The 17,250-nt window shown below is 43.6% G+C and overlaps 1 protein-coding gene across 4 annotated transcripts in view; it reads left to right on the forward strand.

Annotated features, from left to right (window-relative positions):
• Window positions 1-17,250, forward strand: part of RYR3 (ryanodine receptor 3) — a 551,601-nt gene that overhangs the window by 407,272 nt on the left and 127,079 nt on the right. For 3 of the 4 annotated variants that reach the window (XM_073012013.1, XM_073012015.1, XM_073012016.1), the window contains exons 44-50: window positions 681-861; window positions 1,997-2,108; window positions 3,974-4,094; window positions 6,450-6,619; window positions 9,061-9,281; window positions 13,771-13,861; window positions 16,006-16,146. In XM_073012013.1, the coding sequence (XP_072868114.1) occupies window positions 681-861; window positions 1,997-2,108; window positions 3,974-4,094; window positions 6,450-6,619; window positions 9,061-9,281; window positions 13,771-13,861; window positions 16,006-16,146 (1,037 nt within the window). The remainder of the gene's footprint in view (window positions 1-680; window positions 862-1,996; window positions 2,109-3,973; window positions 4,095-6,449; window positions 6,620-9,060; window positions 9,282-13,770; window positions 13,862-16,005; window positions 16,147-17,250) is intronic. The other variant, XM_073012014.1, reaches the window with a different exon arrangement.

The raw sequence follows: 17,250 nt of genomic DNA on the forward strand, positions 1-17,250 counted from the left end.
ACCTGAAGTCTATCCGTACAAACCTGGCTGTCCTAGGGTAAGTATTAGACTCTGTGAGAGTATGGTACAGAATCAGTAACAGAATCAGAAGCTGATATGTCACTTCCCCAAACGTTAATTGAAGCACACCAACTGAGTAACCATCTTACCTCCTTTCAAGGAAAGAAGCAGATTCGCATATGCCCTCGCTGAGGTAATAAAGATGTAAAGTTCTTCTGTTCGCTAAGTCACTTGTGAATGAATCAGTATTCCAGGGTAGACTCAGTAGTTTATTAACTGCCCTCTGAGGACCTAAATATATGGAAATAATCTCTACAGTACAAACTCCTGAGCTGAAGAGTAAAAACCTGTTCTGTAATGGTTGATCCTAATACTTTAAATAAACAGATCCTGACCCAATTTATCAAAGCCACCTTTTTCTCCATCAGTGTCAACTCCTAATCTTAAGAGTAGATGAGGCTGGTTCGAGTGTAGTGCGTGGGGTTTATAACTAACTGACCACAATCAGTTACAGGTGTCTTAGTTCCTTCTCCACTCCCACTGCCCACTGGACTGACCTAAACCAAAAAAAGAGTAGGTGATAAGCTGAACGAAATACTGTTCTCCCAGCCTCATCAACTAGAAATCAATTCTGGGGTTGTCCTTTCCATTGAGAAGGAAACAGTGCCTTTCTCCCTTAGGTGAGAGTGTGGAAGAAAACGCCAGCGTTGTGGTCAAGCTGCTCATCAGACGCCCAGAGTGCTTCGGCCCGGCCCTGCGGGGCGAGGGAGGAAACGGACTGTTGGCGGCCATGCAGGGTGCCATTAAGATCTCTGAGAACCCCGCACTTGACCTCCCCTCTCAAGGATACAAAAGAGAAGTGTAAGTGAAAGGATTGCCTTCCGGCACGGATACAATTGGTGAGCTCTCAGATATTGTTGGTATATGGATGATTTAGGAGGTAATAGAGAAAGCACATGTTCTTCACAGTTACAGCTAAAACATTTACACTTCATCAAGCCCAGTGTTGTCTTGACTCTCCCAGTAAGCCTAGTGATCAGCATCACCTTCACCCCTTCCATTTTCTCTACTCTGCTCAGCGCAGCTGGAAATCACAAAGTGGGCAAACTCTTAGCCTCCCTGTAGCATCACCATGAGGTAGGAGGCAAAGGCCTGGGCCAAGGTTCTACTCCTTGTCTAACTTCAGCGTATTTCCTTCAGTATTTTGTCCCACAGTGTCTCATCCCATACCTCATTTGTAAACACAGATCGTGCCTCCACTTCTTCTGAAAGCATGAGAACTAATTAAGAAAGTGTTTTGACTTGACTCCTTAAAAAAAAGAAAAAAAAAAAGCAAGCTGCAGAATGTGGAAAGAGCACTATAATATTATTTAAATGTTAAGGATATAGTTGGTAGATTATCTGATTGTCTTACTTTCTCTTTATCAAGTCTCATGATCATGTCCCTCTCTTCGTCATAGCCTTTAGATTAGACCCTGGAATCTAGAGAGTGGGTATAACCCAGCAGAAACTCTTTAGACGGTTGGCTTTTTTCTTTGTCATCAGACCTGGGAGAGCTGGAAAGGACCCTACACATAGGCTTTCACCACTTCCTCAAGCAACATGAGAAAAAAACTGAGGCCCAGGGTCATATAGCTTATTAGTAACAGAGCCAGGACAGGGACTGAACCCTCCTGACTCATGGTCCAGTGTGCTTTCCCTGGATCTTCCCCTCACGGGGAGGAAAAGGGATTGAAAAGTTGGTAGGAGTTATGGTCTGATGATCAGCTCATGTCGGTACTCATGCCTTAAGATTCGTGGGATCCTGTGAATGTCATAGACAAATATTTGGGTTCCTCGAGCTTAATGAATGAAACCACTTTGTGGACTTCTAGAGGAAGATGAGGTTCCAAGGGAAAGGAGGGCAGAGTGCTTCCATATGTCAAGCAACTTGTGTCTCCCAGCATGGCAGTGCCTGCCAGCCTTCCTCACACCTCCCCTCTGTTGGTTCTCTCAGCAGCACGGAGGCCGATGAAGAGGAAGAAGAAATCGTGCATATGGGCAATGCAATTATGTCATTTTATTCGGCCCTTATAGATCTACTGGGCCGCTGTGCTCCTGAAATGCACGTAAGTGATAGAGCTTCCAGAGAACAGCTTTGAGAAACCTGCGCCAAGAACACTATAGATTTCCTGAACCTCATTTCTTCCTCTGTCTCTGGCATGTGCTAACGTGCCTTTTTCTAGGTCCCTTTTAGCTCATTTCAAAAGTAGTTTCCACCTCTGATACCTGACCCTGCTGCTTTCTAGGGAGGGACTCCAGGGCAGATCCCTGTCTTGTGTGATTTCTCTGTGGTACTAGTTGAGCATGTCCCCTGCACAGTTTGTTTCAAAAGCCTCCCAGAATTGTGTTTTGACATGCCTCAATTTGGTCAAAATGGGAGCAACTTGATTCTGGATCATGGCCACAGGACCCTCCACGTGGAAGATCCCGTCCCTGACGACTGTGGCGTTAGGCCCCAGGAAGGCAGACTTCCTGTGGTTGGTGTTTGATTTTTTCCCCAGAGGTAGAGCTTTGCAGACATCACAAAAGGGTGGTTCTGTTCTATGAGATGTCTTCTCAGACTTCTAGTTTTGAACTAAAAAGTACGTTCTTTTCTTTTCTTTTTTCACCTCTGCTGAGGGCTGAAAGAAGCAGCCTTATTTCATATAAGGTCTGACATCATAAGAGAGGAAATAGGTGCTTTTCATATGAAAAGCAACTCTAAATCTTGATAAGGGAGGCTGATCTGAATTCCTAGGATTCCAATTCCTGCTATGATAAAGGAGCCTTACCCACGTAGGCCTGTTTTTCCATTTCTGTGCCTTTAAGCAAGTGCAGGAAACTTGAAAGGGAGCCCAGAAAACACTAGAGTGTTCTACAGTCTTGGCGGGGGTGGGGAGGGTCAGGAACCCCTGTGTGTTCACACTCTAGCTTTCCTGATCACCTCTCATCACATCAGAAAGCACATTATAGTTTGCTTCTTCTCAAGAAGGCGGCATGGGATAGCTCACCAGAGGCCCATCTGGGTGCCCCATTCTTCCTTCCTTACTGCCTCTCTGCTCCAACACCTTACACACACGCACATACACGCACGCATGCATACATCCCTTCTCAGGACCCCTCCTGTGGGTCCTGCCCTGTCAGTGGTGAGGGAAGGATGCCATCATCACCAGCCACCTCTTCTCTACCCTTGGGGATGGAGGTGGCACCAAGGTGGGTGGGCAGGCCTTCTGCTTTCCCTGGTGGCACCAAGCATCATATCTCAGCATACCATCCAGCCCACCTGGGGACTGTCTGACCCTGAGCTGTGACATTCAGTTCCCAGCTGAACGCCTGCTACACCCAGCCAGAGGCTGCATGCGCAGGGGGAAATGCATGCACACCCTTGTGTGTGTTGGTTGGTTCATCATTGTCAGGGTGGATCAGGCTATTCATGCCCGGATAACGCCCCTGAGCCCCTCAAGTTCTCTCTGACATTCTCTATACCCTTTTTGCCCACTCGTCATCCCCAGCATTAATCAAACTCTTAGAAATTGAAATTCATAACCCATTTCTACGTTTAACAGAATTCTAGAGTCTGGCATTGTGGCCACGCTGTCCACACTTCTGTCATGGCCACCAGGAGCTTCTGGCAGTGCGGTCACACTGAGAAGCCACCAGCAGGCCATGTACTTATTCCTGGGACCTGATATCACCACCTCATGGCCACTTCAATAACAGCAAAGGAATCTAGCAACCTCTTCAGTCAGTTATTTCCTCAGTAGCACCTCTTCTGGAATATCAAGAGACCGCTCTCCTCTTTCCCTGTGGCCACAGGTGTCTGTAGCAATTAGGGAAACATGGAAATGGACCCCTGCCCTTCAGCCATTTTACTACCAGAGGTTTGGAGGTGGGGTGGAGCGAGGTGTGGGAACCTCACTTATCTCATGTCATTCTCGACCCTATCTTCCAGCTCATCCAGACAGGAAAGGGGGAGGCCATCCGCATCAGGTCCATACTGCGCTCCCTGGTCCCCACAGAAGACCTGGTTGGGATCATCAGCATCCCCTTGAAACTGCCCTCCCTTAACAAAGGTAAGGGGAGTGACTGCAGGCTGAAGCGGCAGTCTCCCAGCAGCCACTGGCTCGGGGCAGGACTCTGTCCCCAGCACAACGGCCCCCAGGCCCTGACTCGCAGGGCAGGCTGCACAGGGCAAGTGTCTTGCTCTTTTCCTGTGATGAGTTTTCTCCTCTAGGCTCTAGCCAGCTGCTCTCGTCTTCTCGAGAAGCAATCTCAAAACAATAAATCAAGTCCTGATTCCTAGCATTTGCCCATTTCCACGGTATAAACTTTCTCACCATGGCCAATTCCAAGCCACCAATGTGATGTCACTGAACACAGAGTTGGGAAGAGATGGACATGGCACATTAGATTGTATTCCCGACACACAAATGCAATTGATGCAAAAAACCTCAAGAGTATAGTTCATAGTGAAATAATTTGGAAGTAATGACTTAGTCTGCTCTCTCGTCTGTGTCAAGACAGTTGTACCCTGTGTCCCACAGGTACAGACAGACCTCGCTGTCCTCCTGTGAGCATGCCAACCCGGTGAGGGAGGCTGACAGAATGGGACAAGCGAAAGCTCTCCCCACGGCCTCCCTTCTCCTTCTCCCCTGGCTCCCCCAGCTTGTGTAGGCAGTGGGGGCACAGACAGACGGGCCCCCACACAGCCTCTCCAGCCACAGTCACACGCCTCATGGCTGAGGATCATAAACTGGTTTCCCCCAATGCTACCTGTGACATTTGACATCGGTCAGTGTTATCTTTGCAAAACTTACACTTTCCCTGAAGTGTTGTTTCTCTGAGTCACCCCACCCATTATCCAGGCTCATGGAGGAATTGAAAAAGTGTGATTCTAACCGTTGTCATGTTTCCCAGACTGATATTCCACAGAAGGTTTCTGTGGGAGATACTAATAGGTGTACATATTAATAAGGGGCCTGGAGTCAAATAAGTGTAGGAAATGCTGTGGAATACATCACGTGGTATAAGCACAGTAAAAGGATAATGTCTCTGAGAAAACTTAAGATAAAGCAAATTAGATGTTGAACTCAGTGTTTCCCAAACACAAAACACTAACTAATATCCCACCACACCAGGCATGTGTGAGAGGAAATCCGTCTCAGCCATTCAGGCCCAGCTCCGCCTGGTACACGGGGCGGGAGAGGCCGCAGCCTGCAGTCTGGAAGGCCCCTTCTCTCTGGCTCTGCAGCCTGACGCTGATGCCTGCGCAGGACGAGGGTCCGGGGTGGCTCAGACTTCATCTTTGTGCCTCTCAGGGTTCCTTATGAAGTCCCACACCTTTCCAGTGCAGTGTTTAAATATGCTGTGGCTATAGCGTGCTCATTTGGGGGTCCTCTGTCCTAGTTTTTAGTGTAAACAAAACAGGAAGAGGAAGATTGTTTTCTATCCTCACTCGAAATCCTGTCTTTACTCTCCAGCTCAAGCAGTTTTTGTTTCTTCATAGTATTTCCCCACTTCACCTTCGAACCTCTTGATTAAGATTAGAATTCTTAGATGACCTGATCTATATTTCACCTAAATCAGACGATTATTTCCAAATATTGTAACAAGATACCCTCGAAGTTTGTTCTGTTTATGATGTAATAACTACAGACATGACATATTAAACTTAATCTGCCTTCATTAATGTTTTCTCCCTCACTTACTTATGTTTCAAATCAACAAAGCAATAAATCAAGGCCTGATCCTAGCATTTGCCCATTTCTGTAGTGTAAGCATTCTCACCATGGCCGATTTCAAGCTGCCAGTGTAATGTCACTGAACACAGAGTTGGGAAGAGAATGGACATGGCACACCATTAGATGGTATTTCCAACATGCAAATACGATTGATGGAGAAAACCTCAAGAGTATAGTTCACAGTGAAATAATTAGGAAGTAAGGAGTTCTAGTATTTGTTACCTTTTTAAAATATCTACTTCATTGTAAATTCTAATTTTTAATAATGAGCACGTTTAACAACCGGCTGGAATTTTAAACTGGCTTTTCAACAGAGTACAAGCTGCCTTCAGCACAGCACTGTACAGGTTGAGTATTCCTTATCCTCAGTGCTTGGGACTAGAAGTGCGTTGGATTTTTTTGGATTTTGGAATATTTGCACTATACTTACCAGTTGCATATCTCAAATCTGAAAATCCAAAATCCTCTGAGAAGCATCTCCATTGAGCATAATGTTGGTGCCCCAAAAATTTCAGATGTTGGTACGTTTCAGGTTTCAGATCTTTGGATTGGAGATGCTCAATCTGTATTTTTCCAAACTTCCTGTCGCTTATAAGGAGAACAAGCTGTAGACAGACAAGCTCTGTGTTACCTTTTGAGACTCTGGAGATAGAAAAAGGGAAATCATATTTTCTGTGTGTCTTTCAGATGGGTCGGTCAGTGAGCCGGATATGGCGGCCAACTTCTGCCCTGACCACAAGGCACCCATGGTGCTGTTCTTGGACCGCGTCTATGGCATCAAGGATCAAACTTTTCTGCTCCACTTGCTGGAGGTTGGATTTTTACCTGACCTGAGAGCTTCTGCCTCTCTAGATACAGTAAGTTGCAAAAATAACAAAAATTATTGTTCCCATCATTGCAAAATTAGTAATGTGGGACTTAGAAGCAAATATTTTCTATTTACTCACCAATTACATTTTAATAGCTTACTTTAATGGGTGAGAAAATAGAGGTATCATGAAATGGAAGATGGTAATTTATTGAGCCAGAGACTTAGATATAGGTAAATTTGACCCCAAATCCAACTCCCTCAATTGCAGTTTTTTTAACCTTGACAGTAAGTTGTAAGGGGTTATCCTGTGCATTTTAGAACATTTAGCAACATCCCTGGCCTCTACCCGCTAGGTATCAGCACCCCAGTTCACCCCGAATCCCTGCCAAAATCAATTTCGAGTATCACCAGATGTCCCCTGTGGGGACAAAAACACCCTCTGGTGAGACCATGTCTCTATTGCCTTTGAAAAAGGCTGGCTGGCAACATTATAGGCTGACATTATTCTTCCTCCTCTCACTTCATAATTTCATATACTGACCACCAGGATGGATAGGTCTGAAGTGAGGGGTATGACGAAGGTCAGTACATGAGGACAAAGGTAGATATAAGTTTGGAAATCAAGGGTGAGATAGATAAGGTAGTTCACCATCAACAAACATCAAGGGAGGAGGCCCCTAGAGTTACAAAACTCAGATACAAGATGCCACAAGTCAGAACTAAGCAGAAAAAGGTACACCAGGAGTCCTTGGTCCAAGGAGAAAAGACGAACTAGATCAATGTAAGTCTAAAAATCATCTTGCCAGTTTAGGGTTGTTTTCAGTTAGAAGGTTTCTCAAAGGCTCCACCTGGTGTCCAACAGAGATAGAAATCTGAGCTCTGTGATGGGTTGTCAGCAGCAAATACCTTGACTTGGATGGATTCCACCTGCATGGGTTATCCAGAAATGGAAATACATACGAGCCCCAACCCGAGTGGGAGCTGCATGCCCATGTGTGGTAGGGAGATGATAAATGGTATATATGACAGTATTAGAGTATACGATCCCTAATACTGAATAACCCAGTCTCACCCAACGTTTTGATATAATAAAACAGTGAATAATTGTTTATTCATAATGAATAATTATGAATAATTATTTTTGAATAATTAATTATTTTTGAATAACTAAAACAGTGCTTCTGCCACTGCTGTTGTTTCGAACTTTTCTATAAATTATTTGATTTTAAAAATAATTTTCTTAACTCATGGGATCTCCCCAGGCTTCCTGATCAAATAATTTAATGATAAACAGCAAATGCTATTCTGGTATCTGGTGTTCAATCACGTGTTTGTCCAAACACCATCTACGACAAAAAGGTGTTATATTCAGTTCATTAACACATAGACATTCATGCATTCTCTTTTGAAAACGTATAATCTACTGAAATCAAAGCTCTGTCCTTTCTCATTTTAACTCTGTACATTAAAGTGATAAATGTGGAAGATTAGCTGTTTCTCCCAGCATGATTTACTGAAGTTTCTAGGAGACAAACTTGATAATTTAATTTATAGAAACAACGAGAAATGTATATCATTCAAAGAAAATGGTTTTTCAAATCATAAGTTATACAAAGTGTGTTACAGCTAGAATGACTGTAGTAATCACAGGAAATGGTACTGTTTCATCTCTGTGGATCTCCAGGTTTATTTTGAAGTTCTGCAACTTTCAAAGATGGTGGTAAAGTGTACTTTGGTTATTTAGTATCACTAAATGGGTTTTCCTTGTATTCAACTTGTCCATCTAAATGTACATAAAAGAACATCGTGAGCAAGAGTTATGTTAGAGTTGTGTAGAAGGACCCGAGTTTCTGTTCCTTTTCCATGTTGCCCATGAAGAGTTAGGTTCCCTTTAGTGGGGTCTACTCTCATGTCAGTATTGATTGTGAATTGCTCACAGTGCTCACCAAGTAACTGAAAGGAGTCAGAGTTCCACTTTCTCTTTCACAAAACTGGTGAATTTGAGAAACTGCTTGACCTATAACCATTCACTAATCTTACAGTCGTAAGATAACAGTGTGTGAGTCCCTGGTAGGTGAGAAAAGAGTGAAAACCAGAATAATAATGTAGTATCCTGGCAACTAGACTTTGCAAGCATCAAAATGTTGGGTTAGACTGGTCATCAGCTGATTTTAATGAGTTCAAAATTATTTTGAAGGGAACAGATATTTATAGGATCATTTGGGAAGACTTAGAGCCAGCTAGCCTTTGTTATTATTTTTTTCTGATTTTTGTTTTGTTTTGTTTTCTTTTAACTTGATTTTTTTTTTCATTGAAAATGCAAAAAGAAAAATAGAACTGCTAATAAGGTAGAAAGTTGTTCACTGCCTTGCTGTGCAATGTGGACATGTATAAGCTCCCACAGCTTGCTACATGGGAACTCAGTGCAGAGCCAGCTTTGCCCTGTTCCTCAGGTGATTAACCTGTGTCCCAATCTTCTTTCCCTAGGTTTCCCTGAGCACCACAGAGGCTGCGCTTGCACTAAATAGGTATATATGTTCTGCTGTGCTCCCGCTCCTCACAAGATGTGCCCCTCTCTTTGCCGGAACAGAACACTGCACCTCTCTGATTGATTCCACACTGCAGACGATATACAGGCTTTCCAAGGGACGTTCCCTCACCAAAGCACAAAGGGACACTATAGAAGAATGTCTGCTTGCCATTTGCAAGTAAGTACACATCCTATGCTGTTACCCCTGTGTATGCATCCAGGTCAACTGCATTTTACTTTGTAATCTAAAAACTGGTGGCCTAGGCTAAGGAAGCTTCCAGGCCTTTGTCATATACCAGCCCTCCCCCAGACATCTCATAGGATGTGCTCGGCTCCCCTATTTGCCACAGGCAAAATCTTTCCCTTTGGGGAAGGGAGAGGGCGCAGCTCAGGCTTTACCCACTACGGTTGATGGACCAGAAAACTATTTCAAGCCTAAAGTGTTCAGATTAAGGGCTGTCTTCATTCTCAAGATAGAGCCAGAAGCAGATGTGTCTGCCCTCTACATGAGCACATCTTACGTGGAAGCCAGACTCTGAGTGTGAATAAAAGCGACCTACCTCTAGGCCTCCCAAGACCAGCAGCAAATCAAAGAAAAAAATCTCCAGTCACCATGGGGAGTTAAAGGCAGTAATTTTTACGACTGCAGATGGGCATCAGAGCCAGCTGAGGACAAAAGGTAAAGTCACCCCAAGAGCCTTGGGTCCTCAGGAATCTAAGTCAAGTCTTGTAGAATCCAAGGAAGACAACTGTTTCAACAGCAGGTCCTAGCAGCACAGGCCAATAGTATGATCTGCCATTTTTCAGCCAGTGTTTTGCCTTCTCAGCTGCATATCAGAAATACCTGCTGAGTTACGGAATAAATATCCTAGTGCCCAGGCCACATCCCAGCCCAAAAAGTCAAAACTGTTAGGGATGAGACCCAAGATTCCAGCTTTTGAAGCCTCCCGAGTGTTTCCAATACGTCGTCAAGATTAGAAATCACTGCTGTAGGTCGCTCCGGAGAGAGGATCAACAGGTTTCCCCGGTAGGGGCCAGCTGAGTATGGTCTTGATTTCTTGTTGAATGAGTTCTTTTCTGGTCACAGAAGAAATTACTATGCATTGGGGAGCTAGAGCCACCTAGAAAAAAAAACTCCTCGGTCCTCACATTGATGTGAGTAGAACATCACACCAAAAGATAATCTCAGCAGTGAGAAAGTACTACACACATATCAGAACGGCCAAAATCCAGAACACTGACACCACCAAATGCTGGCAAGGATGTGGAACAACAGGAACTCTCATTCATTGCTGGTGGGAGTGAAAATGGTACAGTCACTTTGGAAGGCAGTTTGTCAGTTTCTTACAAAACCAAACATACTCTTACCACGTGATTCAACTGTCTCACTCCTTGGTTTTTACTCAAATGAGTTGAAAACTATGTCCACACAAAAACCTGTATGCAGATGCTTGTAGCAGCTTTATTCATAATTGCCAAAACTTGGGAGCAATCAAGATGTTTTCAAGTGGGCGAATGGATAAATAAACTGGTACATCAGACCATGGACTATATTATTCAGTCCTAAAAAGAAATGAGCTATCAAGCAATGAAAATACATAGAGGAACCTTAAACCGATATTACTAAGTGCAAGAAGCTAATCCGAAAAGGCCACGTGCTGTATGATTCCAACTATATGGCTTTCTGGAAAAGGCAAATCTAAGGAAACACTGAAAAGATCAGTGGTGTCAGGGTTGGGGTAGGAAGAGATGTACAGGCTGAGTACAGAGAATTTTTAGAGCAGTGGAAAAACAGTATAATGATGGATGTGTGTCATTAAATACTTATCCAAACCGATAGAATGTACAACAGCAAGAGTGAACCTAATGTAAATTATGGAATTTGGTTGATAACGATGTTTTAGTATAAGTTTATCAGTTGTCACAAATGTACCACTGGTGGGGGATAATGATAATGGGGAAAGCTATGCCTCTATGGGGCCAGAGATAGATGAGAACTCTCAGTACACTTTGCTCAATTTTGCTGTGAACCTAAAACTGCTCTGAAAAAGCCTGTTACAAAAAAGTTTTAAAATGTTTTAAAAAGGATAATCTCTGGCTTATATTTCAAATATAACAATGATCACTATGTTTAAAATACTTTTTAAAATTAACCTATATCTGCTGTCTTTGTATCGCCTAAGGCCTACAGTCTTTAAGTGCTTTATGGGACAGGCTGTGTCATTGCATAGTATTATTTTCTTGGGGTGGGGAGTAAAGGCTGGTTGATGGGAAGGAGGCCTCGACCCAGGCCCCAAGAGTGTTCTCCCAGAGATCTCCTTCCAAAACCAGGCCCAATATTATGATAGTGCTTCATTCAACACAAGATTTTTATGATAACTGGCAGACAGTTAAGCTAATTAGAATATTTTTGATCTTTCAAGAGAGACAAATTTCAGTGGACACACCAATTAACCTCGAGGAATTAATAAGGTACCTAGGTTTTGCACTTTGCCACTTCAAAAGAAAGATTAATGTCCTATTATTAGTTTTTACGAGCCTCTATTTTCTTAATGGTAGAAAATGGAATAAATAATGAGTTTACACCAAAAGAAATCCTTTCTATCAGCTTTAATTTGTAATTGGCTGGTAATGCATCAATAGCAGCTGCAGATCTTATTCTCGCTTTCACTAGAGCTGAACTCTGGCTGTATTTTAGAAACCACACCAACCAAGGAGTCCTGCCTCCCAACATAAGCTGTTTCCTAATAATAAAGTCACATTGGTGAGACTGATTTGAGCTGCAAATACTTTTAAAGAATGAGACTTGGGAGAAATTAGAATTTTTTTTTTTTTTTTTGTGAGACGGAGTCTCGCTCTGTCGCCCAGGCTGGAGTGCAGTGGCGTGATCTCGGCTCACTGCAAGTTCCACCTTCCAGGTTCACGCCATTCTCCTGCCTCAGCCTCCTGAGTAGCTGGGACTACAGGTACCCGCCACCACGCCTGGCTAATTTTTTATATTTTTAGTAGAGATGGGGTTTCACCGTGTTAGCCAGGATGGTCTCGATCTCCTGACCTCATGATCCGCCCATCTCGGCCTCCCAAAGTGCTGGGATTACAGGCGTGAGCCACTACGCCCGGCCTTTTTTTTTTTTTAGATGGAGTTTTGCTCTTGTTGCCCAGGCTGGAATGCAGTGTCATGATCTCAGCTCAACACAACCTCTGCGTCCCAGGTTCAAGTGACTCTCCTGCTTCAGCTTCCTGAGTAGCTGGGATTACAGGCCCGCCACCACGCCCAGCTAATTTTTTGTATGTTTAGTAGAAATGGGGTTTCACCATGTTAGCCAGGCTGATCTCGAACTCCTGACCTCAGGGGATCCGCCCACCTTGGCCTCCCAAAGTGCTGAGATTACAGGCGTGAGCCACCACCCCCGGCCAAGAAACTAGAATTTTACATCAAACAAAAAGTAGAGCTCACAGCCCTATTACTGTACTTTTAGAGCTTTTCTTCTTGCTCACTTGAGCTCCAGATGTAGCAGGCAAACTGATACTTAACTAGGTTTTTTCATTGTTTATTTTAATAAGTCAGGAATTCACAGAATTACAGATTTATTGCACTCTTTGCTTGTATTCAAGTTAGTGAATCTTAGGTGATAATTGCTGATTAACTGGATAATAATGTGAAACACTGAGTAATTTTTGCATTCTAACTATTAGATTCTGAGACAAGGCTACTTACTCACTGTATATTTTCACCCCTGTGCTTTTTATTGCAACGCCAGCTCCAGAAACAGTTGTGAAACAGATGACTTTTGTTCTCCATCTGCGTACATTCTTCTTACTGTAGATGCTCCAAGGATTTCTTCCCTGGCATTCCAACATTCCACAAAGGAGTGTTAGCTTTACCTCCATAGCTCCTTAGGCAATAGTGGGAAAAATCCAGGGATTCATGAGCTGAACTTATATATCAAATTGTGTTTGTGTGTGTACACCTTTCTCTGGAGAAAACTATAGGTTCCACTAGGTTTCTTCAAAGTTTGGCAATATAAAAAAGCAAAATCCGTGTTGCTTACTTCTCCTTTCTCTACCTCAAAATTTATTTGTGCCATGAACTCTGTAATTTGATAGATTATTCTTTAAATAGTTACTGTATTTGCCTATTAATGGAGTTGTTTTGAGAACAAAGCCTTACCCCAAACAAATGATTCCAGTAGTGAGAATTTCATGGACCAGATCGTAAGGCACAGGGCTTTAAAGTTCTCTTCAAATCACACCAGTAGGTGGCCTCAGAGTCCACCTGTGCAGCTGCTCAACTCCAGTTTCTCCCTCGGCAGAGTTCAGGGGGCCTTAGAGATGACTGGAACCTGAGCTGCACCTTCTTTCTGTTCTATTCTTTGCACAAAATCAGTGATTATATTTTGAGTATGCATATATCCTAGCACATTTTGTCACATAGCAACTAGAGTTACACCTTGGGTATCCCAGTTCGTTAGCACTCTTTTTCTGAATTTTAACTATACTGTTTTCAAGTGTTTTATCATCTACTCTTGTTTATCCGAGATCTCGTGTATTAGGAGCTGTTTTCTTGGCTGTAATACGCTTATTGTTGAGTGTTTCTTTCATTCCTCCTTTATTGTTTTTCTTACGTTTTCATTTTACTTTTCTATGTTTCTTGTTTCCTACTGCAGTCACTTGAGGCCTTCCATGTTACAGCAGCTCCTGCGACGCCTCGTTTTTGATGTGCCCCAACTCAATGAATACTGCAAAATGCCTCTCAAGGTAAACGTCACTATTGTTACAGAAATACAGTCTACGGCACAGGAAACTTGCCCGGTCATATGTGATGTCTTCGCAATTTGGAGGAAACATACACGCTAAATGGGTTTGACTCCCTGAAGTTGATGGTTCACTAACAAGATATATCCCACAAAACCACGTCCTTTCTTGAATGTCGAGGTTGAAGAAAATTGCTCCAATTTTCTTTAACTGCTTTCCACTGACTGGTTGATATTTAGCCGCAGTTAGTACGGGGACTTAGATTTTGTGCTTTCCCGCTGTAATTAGGTTTTCAGAATGTGTTCATCTCAAAAAGCTTTGAAGGCCCTGTGGTTTTTCATTAAATTGATTTAAATGTCCATTTTCTATTCCATACTGTTTTGTGCTTTTCTTGTTTGTAAGAAATCTTTGTTTTTTACTTTTTTTTCTTTTTTTTTTTTAATGAGTCAGAGTCTTGCTCTGTCACCCAGGCTGAAGTGAAGTGGCGTGATCTCGGCTCACTGCAACCTCCACCTCCCAGGTTCAAGCAATTCTCCTGCCTCAGCCTCCTGAGTAGCTGGGATTACAGGCACATGCTACCATGCCCAGCTAATTTTTGTTTGTTTGTTTTTAGTAGAGACGGGTTTTCACCATGTTGGCCACGCTGGTCTCAAACTCCTTACCTCAAGTGATCCACCAACCTCAACCTCCCAAAATGCTGGGATTACAGGCATGAGCCACTGCGGCTAGCTCTCTTTCTTAATAAAAAGACCACAGACCCCTCTCTTTTTTTATTATTATTATTATTATTATTATTATTATTATTATTGAGACAGGGTCTCACTCTTTTACCTACACTTGAGTGCAGTGGCACAGCCACGGCTTACTGCAGCCTTGAGCTCCTGAGTTCAAGCAAATCTCCCTCCTCAGTCCCCCAAAGTGCTGGGATTACAGCAGGTATGAACCGCCATGCCTGGCCTTCGCTTTTTTTATTGTCTTGTTTCTGGTTTTCTCATAAATTACAAATATTTTATCACTGGCGGCATCTGGGCCTGGTGGGAGGGCACCAGAATCAGTCATCCACCCTTGCAGACAGTGTTTACCTTTTATCTCTGAGGCACCTGCCATATTCCCATATGCAAAAGTGTTAGCAACGGCTAGCTACACCTGAAAATCCTACCTAATGATTTTAACAGCACTTTTCTTTATAGTCCAAGCAAGCATTTCAGGCAGCATTTTACTGGGCTAACCAGAATTCCCAGAGAGCTTTAATTGAATCCCCTGTCTCCATCCCAGGCAGAAAACAGTTTGTATGTTCTCAGAGATTCCACAGTCCTCTAAGGGCTAATTCTTCTCTCTAGCAGCCGCAGTTTTATTCTCAAAAAAAAGAAAATATTTTAACCGAAAACCATAGTGTGCACAGCTTAATTTGGTGTTGCTTCCTCTGCAAGCCTTTGCTGCCAGCTGGATACTGGCTTTGAAGAGGCATTATTGATATCACTCAATAAGTTCACTTTTACCTCTCATATCAGTGAGATTTTTCTTGGAGGACGTGGATCACACCTGCTGGGATGGAAACATTACCGGTAACTTCTGCCCTCTACTGGCAAGATGTGAAACTGCTGTAAAATCACTGGGGTGTGAGAGAGAGAGGGGAGAGGGAGGGAGGGGGCACCGGGAGTGGGGGCAAGGAAACAATGGGTAGTAATTGATGAGAGAAAATCTTCAGACCCACAGCTTGCAGCCCACCATCCTCTCCCCATATCAGCATTCCCCCAAGATCTCCCAGAATTACAAGCAAAGGTCCCAGAAGAAATTCTTTCCACCCCTGCCTGCCTGGCTAGAACAGCACATGGTGACTACTTTCAGAAGGTAGCACTTTCTCATTTGAACTAGAAACGGCTCCTCTCCATTTTCCAGTAACTGCTAGGGGCACATTAGGAGGCACAAGAATTAATCGGGCAGATCCGCTCAGGCTCAAGCTCATTAGGCAGAGAGCAGACCGTTCCCAGCCGTGTTTGAAGGGCCTCTTTGTCGACAGCCCAGCTGTTTCACATGTTTCATTCTCGTGATCTCTCCTTGCTATTTTATTCTCTCCTGCATGTTTTTGACGCCCGTGGACTTTGGCTGCCCCACCCCGCTGGTCTGTCCTGTTCTGAACCTCCCAGCTTCTGACGAATCACTATGAACAGTGCTGGAAGTATTACTGCCTGCCCTCAGGATGGGGGAGCTACGGGCTAGCTGTGGAAGAAGAGCTGCACCTAACGGAGAAGCTTTTCTGGGGGATTTTTGACTCTCTCTCCCATAAGGTAATGACAGTACTTTCTGAGCAAAAAAGAGAGCATCTCAGTGCCCCAGCACCTACAGATAATAACAGCCATCATCTATTTAGCGTTCCATTTGCCAGGACCTGTGCTAAGTACTTTCCAAGCATATTACGCTAATTCTTGCCCATCTCTCTGAAATGGAAACTCTTAAAATCCTTATTTTACAGGTGAAGAAAAGCCTCAGAGTAGTTGAATAAATTTTCACATTCACAAAGCTGTACATGGGAAAGTGACTATCAGAGTAAATGACACACACATCATCTGATGTCAGTCTCGATGCCTTACCTCCCCATTCATTTCCCCCTGATTTGGTGCGGCTCCTGTCTGTCAGCCTTCACTAGGCTCGAGCCAAGAGGAAAAGCCCTGACATCTGCTGTGATGGTGGGACAGGGGATTTCCAGAAGACCTTAAGCCATGCTGGGAGAGGTTCTTCCCAGGCACTCATTTGAGGAGGCATCGGGTGAGAGCTCAGAGCCTCTGAAACCCAGGCCTTACCGAACGGTGTGATTGAAGTAGAGCTCTGACTCAGACTTTGCTCCACTTCCCCTAACCCAATTTGTGAGGTCAGCAGCTTTAAAGGTAGAAAATGAGCAGGTCTGGGTTTCTTAGAGAAATGTAGAACACGCATATACCTCGTTCACCTGCACTTAAATTTTCTTTACCCCGTATTTCATTGGTCTAGTGTAAGCAGATCAAAAGCTCTTCCCAACCCCATGCTATTTGACTGAACTTCATTTCAGGCTGGGTTCAAGAGAGAATGATGGATATTGAGCAGCCTGCTGCCGATGTCAACATATGACCCGTATCAGCTACTACAGAGCTTGGCACAGCTTGCTATGCCCTCTGCAGTTGCAGGTTGGGTCCATTTCTATGACCGTCCTTAGCAAGACAAGTTTATAGTCACTTCTGGCCTAGCGACTAGTCACTTTAACCCTTAGGTGGTCTTGAAATTAACCATTTAGGAGATACTGATTTAAACCTGTTTAAGATTTTTCAACTTAAAGCAAATGGTGACTTGGCTTTGTAGAGGGTTAGTTCATCCTCCAAGGATACCTTCATTTCCACCAGAAAATATTTAAGGGGTTA

The sequence above is a fragment of the Chlorocebus sabaeus genome, chromosome 26 (assembly GCF_047675955.1).
Source record: "Chlorocebus sabaeus isolate Y175 chromosome 26, mChlSab1.0.hap1, whole genome shotgun sequence".
Classification (NCBI taxonomy): domain Eukaryota; kingdom Metazoa; phylum Chordata; class Mammalia; order Primates; family Cercopithecidae; genus Chlorocebus; species Chlorocebus sabaeus.